At 34.1% G+C, this 20,426-nt stretch overlaps 1 protein-coding gene across 9 annotated transcripts in view; it reads right to left on the bottom strand.

Annotated features, from left to right (window-relative positions):
- VPS13B (vacuolar protein sorting 13 homolog B) overlaps positions 1 to 20,426 on the bottom strand; it is a 980,186-nt gene that overhangs the window by 441,130 nt on the left and 518,630 nt on the right. For all 9 annotated transcript variants that reach the window (XM_053558614.1, XM_053558617.1, XM_053558615.1 and 6 more), the window contains 3 exons: positions 19,284 to 19,487; positions 3,341 to 3,512; positions 2,670 to 2,784 (listed from right to left, as the gene is read on the bottom strand). In XM_053558614.1, the coding sequence (XP_053414589.1) occupies positions 2,670 to 2,784; positions 3,341 to 3,512; positions 19,284 to 19,487 (491 nt within the window). The remainder of the gene's footprint in view (positions 1 to 2,669; positions 2,785 to 3,340; positions 3,513 to 19,283; positions 19,488 to 20,426) is intronic.

Genomic DNA, 20,426 nt, shown 5'->3' with positions numbered 1-20,426 from the left:
TCATTTTGTGGGCTTTGCTTTATTGTACTTTGCTGATATTGAGCTTTCCCAGTTGAAGGTTTATAGCAACCCTGCATTTATCAAGCCTACTGACATCATTTTTCCAATAGTATATGCTCACTTCATGTCTCTGTATCACATTTTGGTAATTTTTACAATATTCCAAACTTTTTCATTATTACTATATATGTTATGGTGATGTGTGATCAGTGATCATTGGTATTATTGTAATTTTTTTTGAGCATGATCAGTGATCATTGGTATTATTGTAATTTTTTTTGAGCACCATGAGCTATGCCCAAATAAGAAGGCAAACTTAACTGATAAATGTTGTGTGTGTTCTGACTTCTCCCTGTTCCTCATCTCGCTCTCTCTCTCCTCAGATCTCCCTATTCCCTGAGATGCAACAATGTTGAAATTAGCCCAATTAATAACCTTTAAAAAGGTCTCTAAGTGTTCAAGTGAAAGGAAGAGTGGCACATCTTTTACTTTAAATCTAAAGGTAGAAAAGATTAAGCTTAGTAAGGAGACCAGTCAAAAGCCGAGACAGACCAAAAGCAGGCCTCATGTACCAGTTAGCTAAGTTGTGAATGCAAAATAGATATTCCTGGAAGAAATCACAAGTGCTACTCCAATGAATACAGGAATGACAAGAAAGGGAAACAGCCTTCTTGCTGGTATGAAAAAAGTTTCACTGGTCTGCATAGAAGATCAAACCAGCTCTAAAAATCCCTTAAATCCAAAGCAAAGTCCTAATTCTTTTCAATTCTATAAAGGCTGAGAAGTGAGGAAACTGCAAAAGACAAGTCAAAGCTAGATGTTCATTCATGAGGTTTAAGGAACAAAGCTGCCTCCATAATATAAAAGTGCAAAGTGAAGCAGCAAGTACTGATCTAGAAGTTGTTGCAAGGTATCCAGAAAATTCTCTTAGGTATCCTAAGATCATTGATGAAGGAGGTCACCGACAAAACAGCTTCCTATTGCAAGAATATGCCATGGAGGACTTTAATAGCTAGAAAGGAGAAGTTAATGCCTACCTTCAAAGCCTCAAGGAATTGACAGGCTGACTCTCTTACTGGGGGCTAATGCAGCTGTTGACTTTAAGTTGAAACCAGTGCTCATTTACCATTCGAAAAATCCTAGGGCTTTTTAAGATACGCTAAATCTATTCTGCCTGTCCTCTATATAACAATAAAAGAACAAAGCCTGAATGACAGTACATATATTTACAGAATGGTTTGTAGAATATTTTAAGCCTATCATGGAGACCTATCGCTCAGAAGAACTATTCCTTTCAAAATACAATAGAATCTCCATATTTCACCATTTCCCTACAGTGACTACTTTCTTAACTTGACCTCATTTTTACAGAATGGACATGCTCCACATGTATGTTTTAGTACACTAGGCCTAGTTCCTTATGTTGACCACCTCTGTATGTTGACCAGTTTGTTACAGTCCTAAAGTGGTCAACTTACAGAGATCCTATGGTATTAGTGGTCTTTGACAATGCATCTGAACAACCAAGAGCTCTGATGGAGATGTACAAGGACATGGATTTTTTTTCATACCTGCTAATACAACATTCATTCTGCAGCCCATGGATGGAGGAGTAATTTTGACTTTCAAGTATTTAAGAAATACATTTGATAAGGCAATAGCTGCCATAGATAGTGATTCTTTAGATGGTTCTTGGCAAAGTAAATAGAAAACCTTCTGAAAAGGATTCACTCTAGCTGCCATTAAGATACTCATGATTCCCGTGAGGTCAAAATATGAACACTAATAGGAATTTGGAAGAAGTTGATTCCAACCCTCATGTATGACTTCAAGAGGCTGAATACATTCATAGAGGAAGTAACTTCAGATATGGGGGAAACAGCAAGAGAAGTAGAATTAGAACTGAAGCATAAAGATATGAAGGGAGCAAATCAGTGCAGTCTCATGAGAAAACCTGAAAGTGGCTTCTTGTGGATGATCAAAACCTACAGTTTCTTGAGATGGAAACTACTCCTGGGGAAGATGATGGGAGCATTGTTGAAATGATGACAAAAGATTTAGAATATCTCATAAACTCAATTGAATAAGCAGCAGCAGAGATTGAGAAAAATGACTTCCAATTTTGAAAGTTCTAGTGTGTATAAATGCTATCAAACAGCATCATATACTACAGAGAAACCTTTTGTGAAAGAGTGAGTCAATCAATGTGGCAAAATTCATTGTCTGATCTTAAGAAATTGCCACAGCTGCTGCATGCTTCACCAATCACCACCCTGGATAGTCAGAAGCCATCTACTACAAGGCAAGACACTTGCTAGAAAAAAGATTATGTCTTGCTGAAAGTTCAGATAATTGTTAGGCTTTTGTAGGAATAAAGTATTTTAAATTAAGGTATGCATACTGTTTTTTAGACATAATACTATCACTCACTTAATAGACTATACTGTAAACAATTTTTATATGCACTGGGAAACCAAAAAATTTGAGTGACTTGCTTTATTGCAATACTTGCTTTATTACCATGGTCTGGAATCAAACCCACAATATATCTGAGGTATGACTATAAGGTAATTTTTAAACACAACTAGCTAAATTAAAATAGAAAAATTCTTATATAGTGACTTTATTAAAAAATATAGCTCCTCCTATATCCATTATTCATTATTTACCTGCTTCTATAGTGATCAATATTGAAACTCTCTATTTTACATTTCACTTTGGTATATACATCCTGGACATCTATGGAAGCACTGAGATCTTCTAGTTCACTGACCATACAAACTTCTGTAATAAGAAGCAAACATTAATATCAATATAGGCCAAAAAAAATCATTATTAAAACTCTATATTTTACATTTCACATTGGAATATACATTCTGGATATGTACACAGGCACTGAGAGCATATAAGTTTCTATAATAACGAGCAAAATTAATCTCAATATAGGCCTCACAATTAAGATAAAACATCTATTTCAAAACAGGGATAATCTCAATTCATGTCTGAAGGCCTATATGTAACACTAATCAAAGATCTTTACAATAGTTTTAGTAACAATCATATGTGAATTTGAAAATTTTCTCATGGCCTTTGGGATAAATTTTAATATGAACAAGACAAAATTTAGGTATTACAAAGTCAAAAGGAATATGTACACATAAAGATATCAACTTTAAATATTGAGAAGATTCAACATTTTAGTATTGCTAATATAAATTACTTGGATTACAGAAATAATATTTCTTTAATTACAAAGGACAATAAATAAAATTAAGTCTAATATTTCTTCTAAAAACAGTAATATTTGATTTTTCAGTAAAGAAAACAGGTAATGCTGTACCTGTGCCTTTATTTTCAGGATCTGGAGCAAAGAGCTTTATAGTAACTTTGGGGAGTACCCACTGCATCCATAGACTAACACGTCCATTGGATCCACCAATATTACTTGTAGTTTGTTCCAAGGTAACAGAATCTGAGAATGGGGAGTCATCACCTGCTTGTATAGAATCTCCCTGGGGAAGGGAGTACAAACACTTTGTAACAGAAAAGATAATAACTAAATGCAATTTATGTTTAAAATCAGCAATTATTATTAGTAACTTTTCTGTATCATATTTGTTAATGATAATCACATAAAAGCTAATACATAATTGTAATCACAGAAACATATACCAGTCAAACAGTTCTTACAGTTGAAATGTACATGCATATCATTCCAGTTTCCTCTAAAAGTCATATACAATCAAGAACAATTCAGGAATATACCAGTGAGTATTTCTTTGTACAGTAGGGTCTGCAAGCTATAATGATGAGTCCAAAGCCACTTGTTTTGAGTAATAAATTTTTGCTAGATCACAGCCACACCTATTTATTTCTCGATTGTATATGACTGCTTTTCAATGGAACTGAATAGTTGCTATAGACATGTTATTATCCACAAAGTCTAAAAGTATTTTATCTAGCCCTTACAGAAAAAAAAAAAAATTGTCTATGCCTGCTATAGAGTATTTATAAATGAATTTAGAATAACCATAGCAAAATGATTAGCACAGTTTAAGCAACAGCAAAACATTCACCTCTCTTAATATAAGGAAACATTAAAAATTAACAGATTTGACAACAGTTTTTAAAAATGTTTTATATAGTTAAAAGTCTCTTAAGGAATAGGGCAGGAGCTTATTTAATTCAACAAATGCATACTGAACTCTGGATAGGTTTAAGGTTTTACATTCCATGCTACCAAACTTGCTATGAAAGGTTTGTTGGTTTGTTTTAAACAGTGTTTAGTAGCCCAGAGTGAAACAAAAGATTTTATTTGAAGTTCAACTGAATTTAAATAGCTTTAGTCTCAAATGCCGAAGAGATGATGCTAAAGATAGTTAATTACCCACTGATATGTTCAGTTCTTTTAAAATTAGCAAGTATTTGGGGTTTTAAAATCTCAAACTTTGCTGTTCATTTAAAACTAGCAAACAAAACTTTGAAGCCTAAAACTGTATCACTCGTTATACTGTTTTTGAGCTGATCAAATACAATATAACATACTCCGTTTTTAAAAGATGTATTTAAATACCAGTTATATATATGTAAGCTTAGGCTGGCAGTCAGCATGATGTATTAGGTTAAAGACTTCAGATTCCTGTCAGGTGATTTTAGGCAAGTAGTTTAATTTTTCAGAGTATGTTTGTTCTTCTACAAAATGGTTACTATTAATATAATGATATTTACCTCTTAGAGTTGTTAAGATTGTCTACAAAAAAATTTCTTTTTCTTTTTTTCATTCAAATGTTGATGAAGTATTTACACACAGAAAACATTTCATGAAAAGGTAGGTATAATTATCCCCAGCAAGGTCAACCCATGTTTAAAAAACTCTTTGTTCTAGAATTTAGCATCGTTCTTGCCTTCCTCATTTTGTCATTTTTCTTACTTCAGAAAAATTTTCATTAGCTGTACAACCTCAACTTCCAATACATAGGAGGTTTGATTTGACCGGAAATGATTATTGAATTCATTATTGATTTGAATGTCTAAAACAAAATGTGTATTTCCTATACTAAGGAGATATGACCAGTAGTCAACTGACAGAAAAAAAACATCCCTTGAAATTTAGGTGAAGGTAATATAAGATGGTCAATATACCATTTTCTATGGATAGCTTGTCAGAGCAGAGACCACTAATCTGTAAGTAAAGTCATTAGACTTACAATTAATGGCAAGAAAAATAAGTAAAACTTCACACAAAATAAACCAAAAACCCTGCTCTCATTAACACAGACAGGCCATATAGACAAAGGTATATTCAGTTCCCATATGAAGCTTTTACTGTGACCTTAGTGTTTTATAACACCTTTCAATCAGAAGAAAATTTAATTTTCCTGCAACCCCAAAACGAGACAAAATGGGGAAGAGTTTCATAGAACAACAGGCAAGTGTTTATTATAGGAACACTTAGCCACCAAGCGGAGCAAAACAACACTGTCCTGGAATTTACTGTGACAGAAAATTATAGAGTTAAATCTGAAGATAGTATAACCATTCTTTGTCCCAATTACAGCAAGCAAAGCAAACAGCTCACTATGTGGGATTTTCAGGAAAATGCTTCTGCAAAATAAATACTTCTAAATTTTATACAATTGAAATTCCTGCAACTTGAGAAGCTATTTCAAAAATCAGGTTTTAAGCTAGCTATGTCACATAATGCAACAATAATGAAAAGGACATTCCAGAAAATGATGCATTGTACAATTAAATAAAAGACAACATAGGCTGGGCCCAGTAGCTCACACATGTAATCCTAGCACTCTGGCAGGCTGAGGTGGGTAGATTGCTTGATCAGGAGTTTGAGACCAGACTGAACAAGAGTGAGACCCAGTCTCTACTAAAAATTGAAAAAAAAAAACTAGCCAGACGTCATGGCAAATGCCTGTAGTCCCAGCTACTTGGAAGGCTGAGGAAAGAGGACTGCTCAAGTCCACAAGAATGTGAGGTTGCTATGAGCTATGATGGCACAGGACTCTACCCAGGGCGACAGAGTGAGACTGTCTCAAAAGAAAAAAGACAACATAATGTGGTCAGTATGACTTGCTTTTATTCCTTTTTTTTTTTTTGAGACAGAGTCTTGCTCTGTCACCCCAGGTAGAATGCAACGGTATGGCCATAGCTCACTTCAGGCTCAAACTCCTGGACTCAAGCAATCTGCCTGCATTAGCCTCCCTAGTTGATGGGATTATAGGTACCATGACCATGTGCCACCAAACCTAAATTTTTTCTACTTTGGATAGAGGCAGAGTTTTGCTCTTTGTTGAGAAAGAGTCTCACTCTTACTCAGCTGGTTTGAACTGCTGACCTCAAGCAATCCTCTAGCCTCAGCCTCAAGAGTGCTAGTATTACAGTGAACCACTGAGCCTGCCCAGTATGCCTTTTTTTATGGACAGGTTTTTAGAGCAGAAGTATGCTAAAATTAAATCTCCCTGCAACAGTTAGAAGCATATCATATCCAAAGAATGGAAAACTTCAGAGAAAATAGCATTTCAAGTCAACAAGACCTCAATTTTTAACACTACTGGGTATACTTAGTAAGAATGCTAAGAACTGTGGCTTCAAATTGAGTAAGCACTCCAGAGAAAAATCTTTGCTTTATTTCCTCATGCAGTTTCAATTTTCATTTTAGATTCACAATATTTTATGTAGTATCATTAAACACGTTTGTGCATTAATCTTCTGCTCTCTTTCCAAATCTATAAATGAAAATTGGGCCAGAAATAGAGAAGCTGAACTACTTTCCCACACTTCCTTAGGCCAAGTTCTGACATAAACAGTTCAATTCTTTTATTGTTTAATTGCAAATTGACCAAAATACTGAGTTTCTTTTCCTAGGTGAATTTATCTTTGTTCATCTGGAAGAGTGAACACTTCAGTTCTTAATCCTCGGCCTGCTTTAAAGTTTAGAGACGATCATAGTTTTGGCGACATTGCTTTTCTCTCTTATCAAAATAACTCCAGCCTTCTTATTCAATCACAAAACTTCGCAAAAGGCTAAACACTTCCACCACTGTTTGTATTTAAGTCAACAGTAACAAGTGGCCTGCTGTGGTCTCCGATACCTTTGCTCTCAGTATTTCAGTGCCAGGGTGGGAAAAATGATTAAGTGTTTTTAAGCTCAGGGCTTAAACCTTGAACTTGTATTTCCTACTCTACCACTACCCAGACTGAAATACAGGAAGCTAGAGCTATATTTGTGCAAAAAGACAGAAGTACTCCCTCAACACGTCAGCATGAGAAGAATTACTTGTGTTTAAAGTATAAACCATCTAAAGATCACATAAACAAATCCTTTTATAGAAGAATAACTATTATTATAATGTGATTTCTTAAACTAGATTCATTTATAGTAAATTCTTTACTATATTTAAATAGAATTTTAAAATAACAGTTTTGACCCACCTAAGCAGGAAAATAATATTTTAAACAGTAAAATGTTTAAAATTTTTATGAAGATTTTTGAATGCAAATTTTAACTCAACATAAAAAAATCAATGCTACAATTTCAAAATGGTGCATAAATGACATAAATAAATCCAAGAAATGTAAGATAACTTCAGATTATTAGATTACATCTGAATATAATAACACTATCTGAATTTTTAAAAAGAAAATCAAGCAACCAATAATTGAGAGACACTTTCTGGTATGATAACTTTGAAATAGAAAAAGCGTTATATAAAAATATTTCATTGAATGGTATGTGATGTCTAAACAATGATTACATAATACACAAGGAAACAACTAAGAGCAAGAATTAAGAAAACAATAAATAGTCTCTAAATTCGGATACTAGATCCGACCAAAAACAGAAAATAATATGTTTAAAATAATTAAGGCCTTAAAAACTGAAATTATAAACTCATATTGTATATAGAGTTTTATTTATTTACATACAAATATTTGTAGTAAGTTAATTAAGAAATACATTTCTATGCTATGTACCACTATGAATGAGATTTAAATTACTCATAATAGGAGTTGATAATCCAAAATCACATAACATCCATATCTGAAAAACAATATATTTAGAACATATTCTGTATTAACATTAAAATAAATTGTGATTATCCTCTGATAATAAAGATAACGAGTGATAGATGGTGGTGGAGAGTTACTGCCATCTGGTATGGCATTAAAACAATATAATCACTATTTGATATTACTTCTGAGCCAATGATAACCTCTCAAAATAAATCATCTTAAAACCTGTGACTCAGTGAGTAGGGCGCCGGCCCCATATGCCGAGGGTGGCGGGTTCAAACCCAGCCCCGGCCAAACTGCAACAAAAAAATAGCTGGGCATTGTGGCGGGTGCCTGTAGTCCCAGCTGCTCAGGAGGCTGAGGCAAGAGAATCGCGTAAGCCTAAGAGTTAGAGGTTGCTGTGAGCCGTGTGACGCCATGGCACTCTAGCCGAGGGCAGTACAGTGAGACTCTGTCTCTACAAAAAAAAAAACAAAAAACCTATCATGTTTCACTTAACACTTATTTCATATATAAAAAAAAAGACATTGTATCATGTACAAAAGGTCAATTTGTTAGTATGTCTATTTGTACAGAAGTTAATCAGAGCCAAAACAAAGCTAGAGATTTCCCTTCACAATAAAGAAAATTATTAAAAAAGAAATTTATGTTCAACTTTAAAATAGTCTCATATTTAAAAATAATCTAGAAATTTTATTCAACATAGTACTAGAAGTCCCAGCCAGACCATTTAGGCAACAAAAGAAATAAAGGAATCCAAATTGGAAAGGAAGAAGCAAAATTATCTCTTTTCAAAGATGATATCATCTTGTATGGAAAAAAACTCTAAAGATTCCATCAAGGAAACTTATAAAATACATGGATTAGGCAATGTTACAATACACAAAAATCAGTTAGTTGTGTTTCTATGCACTAATAGTGAATAATAAGAAAAGAAATAATTCCATTTACAATAGCACCTAAAAGAATAAAATACTTAGGAATAACCTAAAGAAGCAAAAGACTTGTACAATGAAAACTACAACATGTTGCTAAAAGAAATTAAAGATGACACAAATAATTGGAAAGACATCCGTTGTTTATAAATTTGAAGATTTACTATTAAGATAGTGAGTTGTTGTTTAATGGACACAGTTTCCGTTGGGGGAGATGAAAATGTTTTGGAGATAGATGGTTTTGATAGTTGTGCAACAAATGTAAATGTACTTAATGCCACAGTATTGCATATTTAAATTTAGACAAAAAAGTTAACTGTAATTTAAAACCATAATTGTATAGCAACAAAAATATGTGTTTACCATCTATAAGAGACATGGTTCATTACTTTTATTTGCTATAAGTTAGACCACTAAAAGGATTCAAATACCTATTTTGTGAATAAGTATTATTTTATCAACAAGTAGTATAAAATATAGTTTCTAGAAATGTAGCGATATCAATCCTAGAGATGGGGAAAGGATAAAGATGCTTGCCTGTGTTCCCTTTGTAACAATAAAATTACTGTATTTGTACATCTTGTTCTTAACATTTCATTCCCCTTCTCTTCTGATAATCTTCTAAATTAAAAGTTCTTCTATACACAAGTAACACCTAAATTAAGACCTTCCTAGATGAGTAATGTATTACAGCCAATTGCCTTTTAAATTAGGATTACTGTGCTAATAATCAGGGGAATATATAGGGATTATAGGAATGTTCACATGAAAAATATACTTCTCTAAAGAGTAAAGCAAGAGAGACAACTTCCCAGCTCCTTGTATAAAGACAATAAAATCTTAATATCAAAATATGACAAGGCTATTAAGGAAGAAAAATTAAAGGCCAATATCGCTTATAACTAGATACCAAAACCTAAGCAATTAGCAAACTCAATCCAGTGATACATAAAAACGAAAATATGTAACAACTAAGTTTGTTTGTTTCAGAAATGCAAGGTCAGTTCAACATGTGAAAATAAATCCATGTAATTAGTCACATTAACAGAACAAAGGAGACCAATCAAGTAAATGATAATCTCAACTAAATAAAAAATTTAAAATAGTGAGGAATAAGTCTATTACAAAATGAGTAAAATCTTTTCCAAGAAAATCAAAATCTTATTAAAATTAAAGAAGACAAAAATAAATAGAGGAATATATCAAAGACTTTGGACAAATTGTACATAATAGTTGATGGTTGTACTAACATGTTGAGATGACCATTAATATTATCTCCATTTTAAAGATGAGTTAAGACATCAAGATTAAATAATGTAAGTTACACAGATAAAATTTCACATTGTCTGACTCCGAGGTCTCTTCCCATTAACTTAGAATCATACTACTGTACACATAAATTGGCCCAGTTCCTACCTTGGGTGACATTAATTTAATTTTATTTTTTTTAATTTATTTTTTTATTATTAAATCATAGCTGTGTACATTAATGCAATCATGGGGCATCAAACACTGGTTTTATATACCATTTGACATATTTTCATCACACTGGTTAACATAGCCTTCCTGGCATTTTCTTAGCTATTGTGTTAAGACATTTATATTCTACATTTAGTAAGTTTCACATGTACCCTTGTAAGATACATTGTAGGTGTGGTCCCTCCAATACCCTCCCTTCACCCACGGTCACTTCCTTCTCCGCTTTCCCCATATTCTTGGGCTATCGTTGGGTTATAGCTTTCATATGAGCTATCGTTGGGTTATAGCTTTCAAATTAGTTTCACAGTAGGGTTGAGTGCATTGGATACTTTTTCATCCATTCTTGAGATACTTTACTAAGAAGAATATGTTCCAGCTCCATCCATGTAAACATGAAAGAGGTAAGTCTCCATCTTTCTTTAAGACTGCATAATATTCCATTGTGTACATATACCACAATTTATTAATCCTTTTGTGGATGGATGGGCACTTGGGCTTTTTCCATGACTTAGCATTATGAATTGGGCTGCGATAAACATTCTGGTACAAATATCTTTGTTGTAATGTGATTTTTGGTCTATACCTAGTAGAGGAATTGTAGGATCAAATGGCAGATCTATTTTTAGATCTCTAAGTGTTCTCCAAACATCTTTTCAAAAGGAACATATTAGTTTGCATTCCCACCAGCAGTGTAGAAGTGTTCTCTTTTCTCCACATCCACGCCAACATCTCTGGTCTCGGAATTTTGTGATATGGGCTAATCTTACTGGAGTTAAATGATATCTCAAAGTAGTTTTGTTTTATTTATTTATTTTTTATTAAATCTTTTGTACATAGAACATAAATACATTTACGCCATTTTCAATATGTTGATTATTTGTACAAATTGGAGTGATTACATCATACTAATCAACATAGCTTTTCCCTCATTTACCCAATTATAGCATTAGGACATTTGTGTTCTACACATGATAGATACAATTTGTACTTGCAGTGCTCCATAGGTGGTCCCCCTACTATCCCCTACTATCCCTCCTACCGCTTCCCCTCCCCTCCTTCATCCTAGGCTAAAGTTGTGTTTCGTTTCTCATATGCAAGTGTGAGTGATTATAAATTGGTTTTACAGTAGTACTGAGTACATTGGATACTTTTTTTCTATTCCTGAGATACTTTACTAAGAAGAATATTTTCCAGCTCCATCCATGTAAACATAAAAGAGGTAAAGTCTCCATTTTTTTTACTGCTGCATAGTATTCCACGGTATACATATATCACAATTTATTAATCCATTCATGGGTTGATGGGCACTTGGGCTTTTTCCATGACTTGGCAATTATGAATTGAGCTGCAATGAACAATCTGGTGCAAATATCTTCATTGTCAAATGATTTTTGGTCCTTTGGATATACACCTAGAAGAGGAATTGCAGGATCAAACGGCAGGTCTACATTTAGATCCCTGAGTGTTCTCCATGCTTCCTTCCAAAAGGAACATACTAGCTTGCATTCCCACCAGCAGGGCAGAAGTGTTCCCTTTTCTCCACATCCACGCCAACATCTGTTGTTTTGGAATTTTGTGATGTGGGCTACTCTTACGGGAGTTAGATGGTATCTCAGAGTAGTTTTGGTTTGCATTTCTCTGATTATTAAAGATGATGAGCATTTTTCATATATCTGTAGGCCATGCACCTGTCTTCTTCAGAGAAGCTTCTGTTCATGTCTCGTGCCCACAATGAAACGGGATCACTTGTTTTTTGCTTAGTAATAAGTTTGAGTTCTCTGTGGATTCTGGTTATTAGACCTCTGTTGGAGGTATAACTTGCAAAATCCTCTCCCATTCTGAGGGCTGTCTATTTGTTTTACTTAGTGTGTTCTTGGCAGTGCAGAAGCTTTTTAATTTGATCAGATCCCAGTAATGTATTTTTGATGTTGCTTCAATTGCCCGGGGTGTCTTCCTCATGAAGTATTCTCCCAGGCCAATTTTCTGAAGTATTTTCCCTGCACTCTCTCTAAGAATATTTATAGTTTCATGTCTTAAGTTTAAGTCCTTAAATCCAATTAATCCTTAATTGTAAGAGACAATTTTTGTTAGAGGAGAATGGTGTGGGTCCAGTTTTAGTCTTCTACAGGTTGCCAGCCAATTCATCCAGCACAATTTATTGAATAAGGAATCCTTCCCCCAATTTATATTTTTAATAGGCTTATCAAAAATCAAATGACGATAAGTGTCTGAGTTCACCTCTTGGTCTTCAATTCTGTTCCATACATCTACCTCTCTAGTTCTGTGTCAGTACCATGCTGTTTTGATCACTACCAATTTATAGTACAGTCTGAAGTCTGGAAGCGTGATTCCTCCCGATTTGTTTTTATTTCTGAGTAACGTCTTGGCTATTCAAGGTTTTTTCTGTTTCCATATAAAACGAAGTACTAATTTTTCCAGGTCTTTAAAATATGACAGAGGTGCTTTAATAGGGATCGCATTAAATCTGTAGATTGCTTTAGGAAGTATAGACATTTTAACAATGTTGATTCTTCCCAGCCTTGAGCATGGTGTATTTTTCCATTTGTTAACATATTCAGCTATTCTTTCTCAGAGTTTCATAGTTCTCTTTATAGAGATCTTTCACGTCCTTAGTTAGATACACTCCCAGATATTTCATCTTCTTTGGGACTATTGAAAAGGGAATAGAGTCCTTGATTGTTTTTTCCCCTTGACTATTGTTGGTGTATATAAAGGCTACAGATTTATGAGTGTTAATTTTGTATCCTGAGACATTACTATATTCCTTGATCACTTCTAGGATTTTTGTAGATGAATCCCTGACAGTGATGCTGAATATCTTTTCTTTGGCCCTATACATATACTTTCCACCCTTTATCACCCTCTGTGCCTGGGAGGCTAACCTATGTGGAAAACATGGTTGTATTCCCATGTCCTCTGTTTTCGATAGGTTTCAGTCAATGAGAAACAGTGGTAGGAAAAAGAAAACAGAGAGGAGAATTAAATCAGGGTATTTATTTCCTGTTCTGATAAGCTCTCCCTCCTGCCCTTTAAGCCTAGTGATAACAACAACAACTCGAGGGTACCATACCATCTCCTGTGGTTTCCCTTTTCACTTAACATCTGTGTCATTCTATTAAACTCTCCTAAAAATGTCTAATTTGAGATCACCATCTCTTTTTCTCATACAATAGCTAACTTTGTAATAAAGAAAACTCTCAAGATGGAAGAAATGATTGCAAGAGGGACTTTACCTAACAATTGCAATCAGTGTAACCTGGCTTATTGTACCCTCAATGAATCCCCAACAATAAAAAAAAAAAAAAAAAAAAAGATGGAAGAAATGAAAAGGAAATACAATGCCAGGGTTACAAGTGGGGACTGAATCCATGTGGTATGTACAAGTGTCAAACTCAGATAAAGGGTTTAAGGGTCGAGCAATGGCATTTTTTTTTATTAAGTCATGTGTACATAGATCATGAATACATTTATGCCTTTGTGGGATTCAGTGTGTTGATTAGTTTGACAGAGGGAGGGTTAATGGTGGGACCACACCCATGGAGCTATGGCATTTTAACACTCATTCTGACACTGGAGACATGGCCTAAACAGCCTGAGTTGGGAAGTCTGTTTATTAAAGCCTGGACCCCCCGAAAGCTACCTTTTTATAAAAAGCAACACTAGACATCAAGCTGAATGAATGTCATGGGAATTTTCCAAATCCCAGGACAGAAGAGAGGTGAGGTATAGGCATTAGAAAGTCATTCATGAGAAACTCAATCCTATTACTAGTTAGTGTGGGATGTTGTACATACTGTTTGCAAACACAGGCAAACCTTTGCTAATAAAAGAAACTAAAAACTTCTCTAGGTTCCATAACATAGGGCTCAGAGGAGTCCCATAAACTTTTGAAGATAAGCTCATGATAAAAAAAATTATAAACCACATAAGAAAATGCATCATGATACTGCAATTCCAATGTAGCTTCATAGTATCCATTTCAGTCTTCACTTTTTTTTTACAGTTTTGGCCAGGGCTAGGCTTGAACCTGCCACCCCTGGTATATGGGGCCAGCGCCCTACTCCTTGAGAATGAAGGAAAAAGTATCCAATGTATTCAGTACTTCTATGAAACCAACTTATATTTACTCACACTTTCTTATGAAAGATAGAACACAATTATAGCCCAGGATGAAGGAGAGAAATGGAGTGGGAAGGGAGGGGAGGGGAGAGGTATAAAAAGTATCCAATGTACACAGTTCCTACGAAACCAACTTATATTTACTCACACTTTCTTATGAAAGATAGAACACAACTATAGCCCAGGATGAAGAAGAGAAATGGAGTGCGAAGGGAGGGGAGTGGGGAGGTTTGATAGAGGGAGGGTAAATGGTGGGATCACACCTATGGAGCACATTGCAAGGGTACAAGTCAAATCTGTCAAGTGTAGAACGTAAATGTCTTAACACAATAATCAAGTAAATGAGGCGAAAGCTATGTTGATTGGTTTAATGTAAGCATGTCAGATTGTATAAAAAAATCAACAAATTGTATCCCACCTATGCATAAAAGTATTCATGATCTATGTGTATATGACTTAATTAAATAAATAAATAAATAGAAAAGAAAATGTGTCATGCTAAGCAGGAGTCAGCAGATATACCTAACAAAAACTTAGCAACCCAAATAAATGGAGTTAAGAAAATCTAAAAAGACTATAATTAAGCATCTTAAAAGGCAAATAAATATATCAGGATGGTGTAAAAAAAAAAGTCAGTGTATCTATCAGGAATTAAACAGTTAACAGAATTCAACAAACATTGTTTAAATAAAGGGGTTTTAATAAAGGTACTACTCACAAAGGTATAGGCAGGGTAAAAGGAATTACCTAGTGATTTTGAGGCATCTAGAATCTAGCAACAATAAGAAGGCAAAATCATCTTTAGGGCTTAATATGCAAAAGGAGGAAGCAGTATTAACTAGTCCCATGAGAAGCACAACCACAGAGGTTTCCCTGGCAGGACCTATACTCTTGAAAAGACCCAGTCAGTGCTAGAGATACATGCATCCAAACAGGGAAGGAACAAGGAAGAAAAACACTAACATCTCTCTCTTCTCATTCTCCAATCTCCTGTTTGTATCAACCACTGACTGAAAACAAGCAGATTAGAAACAGCTAGAGGAAGAATTAGTATTTGGAAAAAGGGAGACATTTAAGTAAACAACATAGAAAAAAACTAAAGAGCTAACAAAACAGCAAAAAGAAGGTGAGAAAGAAGGAAAAAGTTAAGACATGTGGAGAAAGAAAATGAGAAGTTACATAAAGAAATGTCTTTATGAGCTTGAGCAAATCACCAAACCTCTGTAGGCACAAATTCTTCACTGTGAAATATAAATATAATATTACCCACCTCATAATATTGGTTTGAGAATTCAAAGAGATAAAGCTTATAAAATGTTTAGTTTAGTAAGTACTACAAAATGGAAAGTTACTGCAAATCTTCTTGATAAAAATTTTGCATTAGGCCCTAAGGATAAGCAAAATTTGGCATACAAATGGTGTAATTCAACATTTTCAGTTTAGTGGGGCTTCATTTTATGTTCCCAGCTCTTATAAAAACAAGTACAGGCTCGGCACCATAGCTCGGTGAGTAGGGCGCCAGCCACATACACCAAGGCTGCCAGGTTTGAGCCCAGCCTGGGCCTGCTAAACAACAATGACAACTGCAATCAAAAAAAAAAAAAATAATAACCAGGCGTTGTGGCGTGTGCCTATAGTCCCAGCTACTTGGGAGGCTGAGGTAAGAGAATTCCTTAAGCCTAAGAGTTGGAGGTTGCTGTGAGCTGTGACACCATAGAACTCTACCAACAGTAACATAGTAACACTCTGTCTCAAAAAAAAAAAAGAAAGAGAAAAAAACAGGTGGAAAAAGAAAAATAATAAACACTGGGATTTACTCAGAACTAAACCTACAAGTTGTCAGTCTTATGTTCCACATGATGTTAATAGATTATCATAAGCCTTAGGGTTTTTAAGATAAAAATATTAGGGTTAGGGTGGCGCCTGGGGCTCAAAGGAATAGGGTGCTGGCCCCATATGCCGGAGGTGGCAGGTTCAAGCCAAGCCCCGGCAAAAACCGCAAAAAAAAAGGGGGGGGGGCGTTAAATAATCATGTCATTTCAATTTGACTTTTAATTTACTTCTTAGTCCTAGGTACATGAAGATTATGCTATACTAATCTAATGTATACCATCATAGCTATTATTTGTTATAATATTATTAATATTTTAACAAAGGAAGAAATAACTATAATAATGAAACAATTTTAATATAAAATTTTTATTTAAATTAGTACCTAGTTATGAGGCAATAATAAAAATATTAAGAATATCTTTATCAAAGAGGAATTATAACTTGGAACTTGCTAACTAGTGTGCTGAGAAAATATGGGATGTGTCACAAGTATACTGAAACATGAATTCCCTTGGTCCTTAAAGTCTTTGTGTGGGGCCTGGGGTAAATAGAGCTCTCAGGGTTTAGAGAGCTATTTTCTACTTGCCATAAATACAAATATCATTTTCCATATATGCAATGACATGAAAAATCTTCAAAAGTACTAGTGGTATAACTAACCAAAGCATATATACTGTATATTTAAATCTCCATACAGACAGTTCTATTGATTACAAAGATGGTGTTGTTAATAGAAAGTCCACCTAAAATCAAAAGATTATTAGGACCAGGCGCAGTGGCTCATGCTTGTAATCCTAGCATTTTGAAGTTAGCTAGTTGGGAGGACTAGCTGGTGGAAGAACTGCAGAGGCTAGGAGTTCAAGATCGAGCTGTGCAAACAGGGAGACCTCATATTTAAAATTAGCCTAACATGGTGGTATGTACCTGTAAGCTCAGACACCCAGGAGTTTGACGTTGCAGTGAGCTATGACGACACCACAGCACTGTATCCTAGGTGTAAGAGCAAGAGCCTATCTCAAAAAATAAAACATAAATAAATTAAGAAAATAATTACTAGGACAATGATTACCAAGAGAAGCAAAATACTACTAGAGTTTTCCAGGAATCTGTGTTGAATGAAGTATAGTCTTCTGAATGGAATAAAACAAAATATATTTATATCCTTTCTCCTTTTTATAGGTTCTCTATAGTGTCTTTCATTTAGTAGCTTTTCCAATGAGATAGCCAGGTTTTATTTCCACTCAGCAGGTAATGCATTTTAAATATGAAAGCAAATTAATCAAAATCACAAGAACAGCTTTTACATGGGAACTCAAAAGATTATAATAAGAAATGAAACCTTGGGCACAAATTTTGATTCTAAATGAATTAAACAACTACAGCAACTATAGGCTGAATTAGAGATAAAGAAATATCTATACACACTACGGGGAACAGTGACTATATATCATCATTTACTGGCTAATTCTTTAATTTTTTTTTCTTTTTTTTTAAGACAGGGTCTCACTCTGTTATCCAGGCTGAAGTATAGTTGTATGATCCATCATAGCTCACTGCAGCCTCAACCTCCTGGGCTCAAGTGATCCTCCCACCTCATCCTCCTGAGCTGCTGGGCCTATATGCATGTGCCACCATGCTCAGCTAATTTTTTAAAATTTTTAAATTGTTTTTGTAGAGAGGCGGTTTCACTATACTGTTCCAGGCTAGTCCTTGCTTTCCAAAGTACTAGGATTACAGTTGTGATTGCTGCACCTGGCCTACTGGCAAATTCTGAAAGAGGTAAATTTAAACTCAGATCCACACGGTGAATCTTAATTTCCATACAAATATCTTCTTGAGAGTAAGAAGAGAAATTTAACGTGAAATACTCCATACGCAAACATCTCCTTCTAAGTTGTAAGACAAAGCCTTAACATTGATCTTCATATCATAACCACCTTCATAAAAATCTTCATGCCCTTTACGGAAAACAAAATTATTTTAAGATATTTCTTATAGAACAAGCTTTGTGTGTTTCTAAGTGATATTGGACTTACAGTAATTACATATCTCTTTTCTTGACCACACTATGTAAATAAAAGAAAGAACATTTTGAAAATCTTGCCATACTACTTTCCCCCACACAACCAACCTATATTACCTTCTCCATGAGCCGATTTACCTGGTATTAAGTATTAATTTATGTATCTTTTATGTTAAGATTCTTTTCATTTTCAAATTTTTGTCATACAGATCAGGTTAAATCCATAGCTAGCCCAAAATCAACAAATCTAGCATAAGCATTTTCCTTATTTATCTTAATACGCCAATGAGAAATTCTTCAACTTATTCAATATTGAAATATTTTTTCTTTTTAAAATAGTTTATTTTTTTATTTATTATGTTTTTAGAGGGGCCTTAGATACTTTTTTTTATTATTTTCACATATACATGTGTTCATTAGGCTTCCACTTTTTGCTTCACAAAATTAAAAAGGCTCAAAATTTAACAACAATAACAATGTTTAAGATAGGGACCAGAAACAAAAACCTCGCGAAGAACTAGCGAAGACAAATACATTCAGAAAAGAAATCAGACGATTGCTGCAATGAAGTATTAAGCAATAATAATAACAGTAATGCAAAGAAAGTAACATTCACATTGTAAAATAAGAGTATGTCTATATAGCATGTATTTGCCTATACTCCCTCAGAAAATGATAAAAAAACTTGGACCTAAAAAGAATAGTAACGCACAGTTCACTGCTGCCACAGTTCGTCACAAGCCTGATGACTCTGTTAGTTCCCACAATGGTAAGATTATCTTCATTCTTAGCCATAATATGGAACTGTGTATTATTTATTAGCAAGATTTTTCAAAAACACTTACCTCAGTAGTAGTTCCGATGTCAGCAGAGGGGCTGCATGTGCTAGTATCTGGAGGAGCTGTGCCTACACTGCTTCTAACTGGAGAAGTAGGCACAGGACCTGCCATGGTTTCTGGATAGACTGAAGATGAATTGAGATTCCCTCTCTTCTGAATCTTATTCCAGACCTTATTCATGGTATCAGTTAGCTCACAGAAGAGCTGGACCTGAGCAAAAAGGGAAAAACAAACAACAATGATTAAAAAAAAAAAAAAACAGAAAACAAGTCTATCAACTTCTAGTCGTAATTCACTTAAATGTTAAATATAAATAAAACCACCAGACTGGAAAAACACGATTCTAAACAGCAAAAATCTACTAAATCTATCACCAATCATGATTTATTCATACTTGAAATTTGTCTCATTCTCATAACTTGTGATATTTTATAATCTGACATTTTGTGAATTAAAACTACAGTAATAAAAGCACAACTTACTACTGAACAGATTTATTTTAATATATAGATAAAGAATAAATACAAATGCCTTTTAACCAGAAGACAGGATCAAAATTAGAAATCAAATACATCTTAGTAAATCCAATTATTTAGTGAAACAGAAAATTACTACCATCCTTATCTATTTTTCCTAAGAATAAATGTAAAACAAGATTTCTTGCCCAGAAAAATAAATTTTAAAAGAATAATATAATATATAATAGTAAAGATAAAATGTTACATACGAAACTTTTCCATAGATAACGTAATCCAATTTACTTTACCATAGGATATGTCATTCCAATACTTGGTGGAAAAAAACTGTTTAACTTGCACATTGTTTGACTGAGTTCTAAGATATTTACACAAGATTTCATAAATAAGCATTAATCATGGAATTTTTATAACATATTGCCATATACTGTATAAAACAAGCCCAAGAAATAAATGCAAAATAATATATAAGCAAATCCACAGCTGGATACCATATTCTACTTGCCATTTTTTACAAGTATAATTCTCATATTTATAAAAAGTTTCAGCCCCAGGACAAATCCAGATGATGAAGCTGGCTTCTTATGTGGGCAGAACAGATGCATGAAAACACTGTTGTCAATCCTTATTTGATATAAAACAGTACTTGAATGTGCAGTTCCCTCTTGCTTTT

Source organism: Nycticebus coucang, chromosome 13 (genome assembly GCF_027406575.1).
Source record: "Nycticebus coucang isolate mNycCou1 chromosome 13, mNycCou1.pri, whole genome shotgun sequence".
NCBI classification, from domain to species: Eukaryota; Metazoa; Chordata; class Mammalia; order Primates; family Lorisidae; genus Nycticebus; species Nycticebus coucang.
Note: the sequence above shows the minus strand (reverse complement) of the source record. Positions and strands in the feature narration are given on the sequence as shown.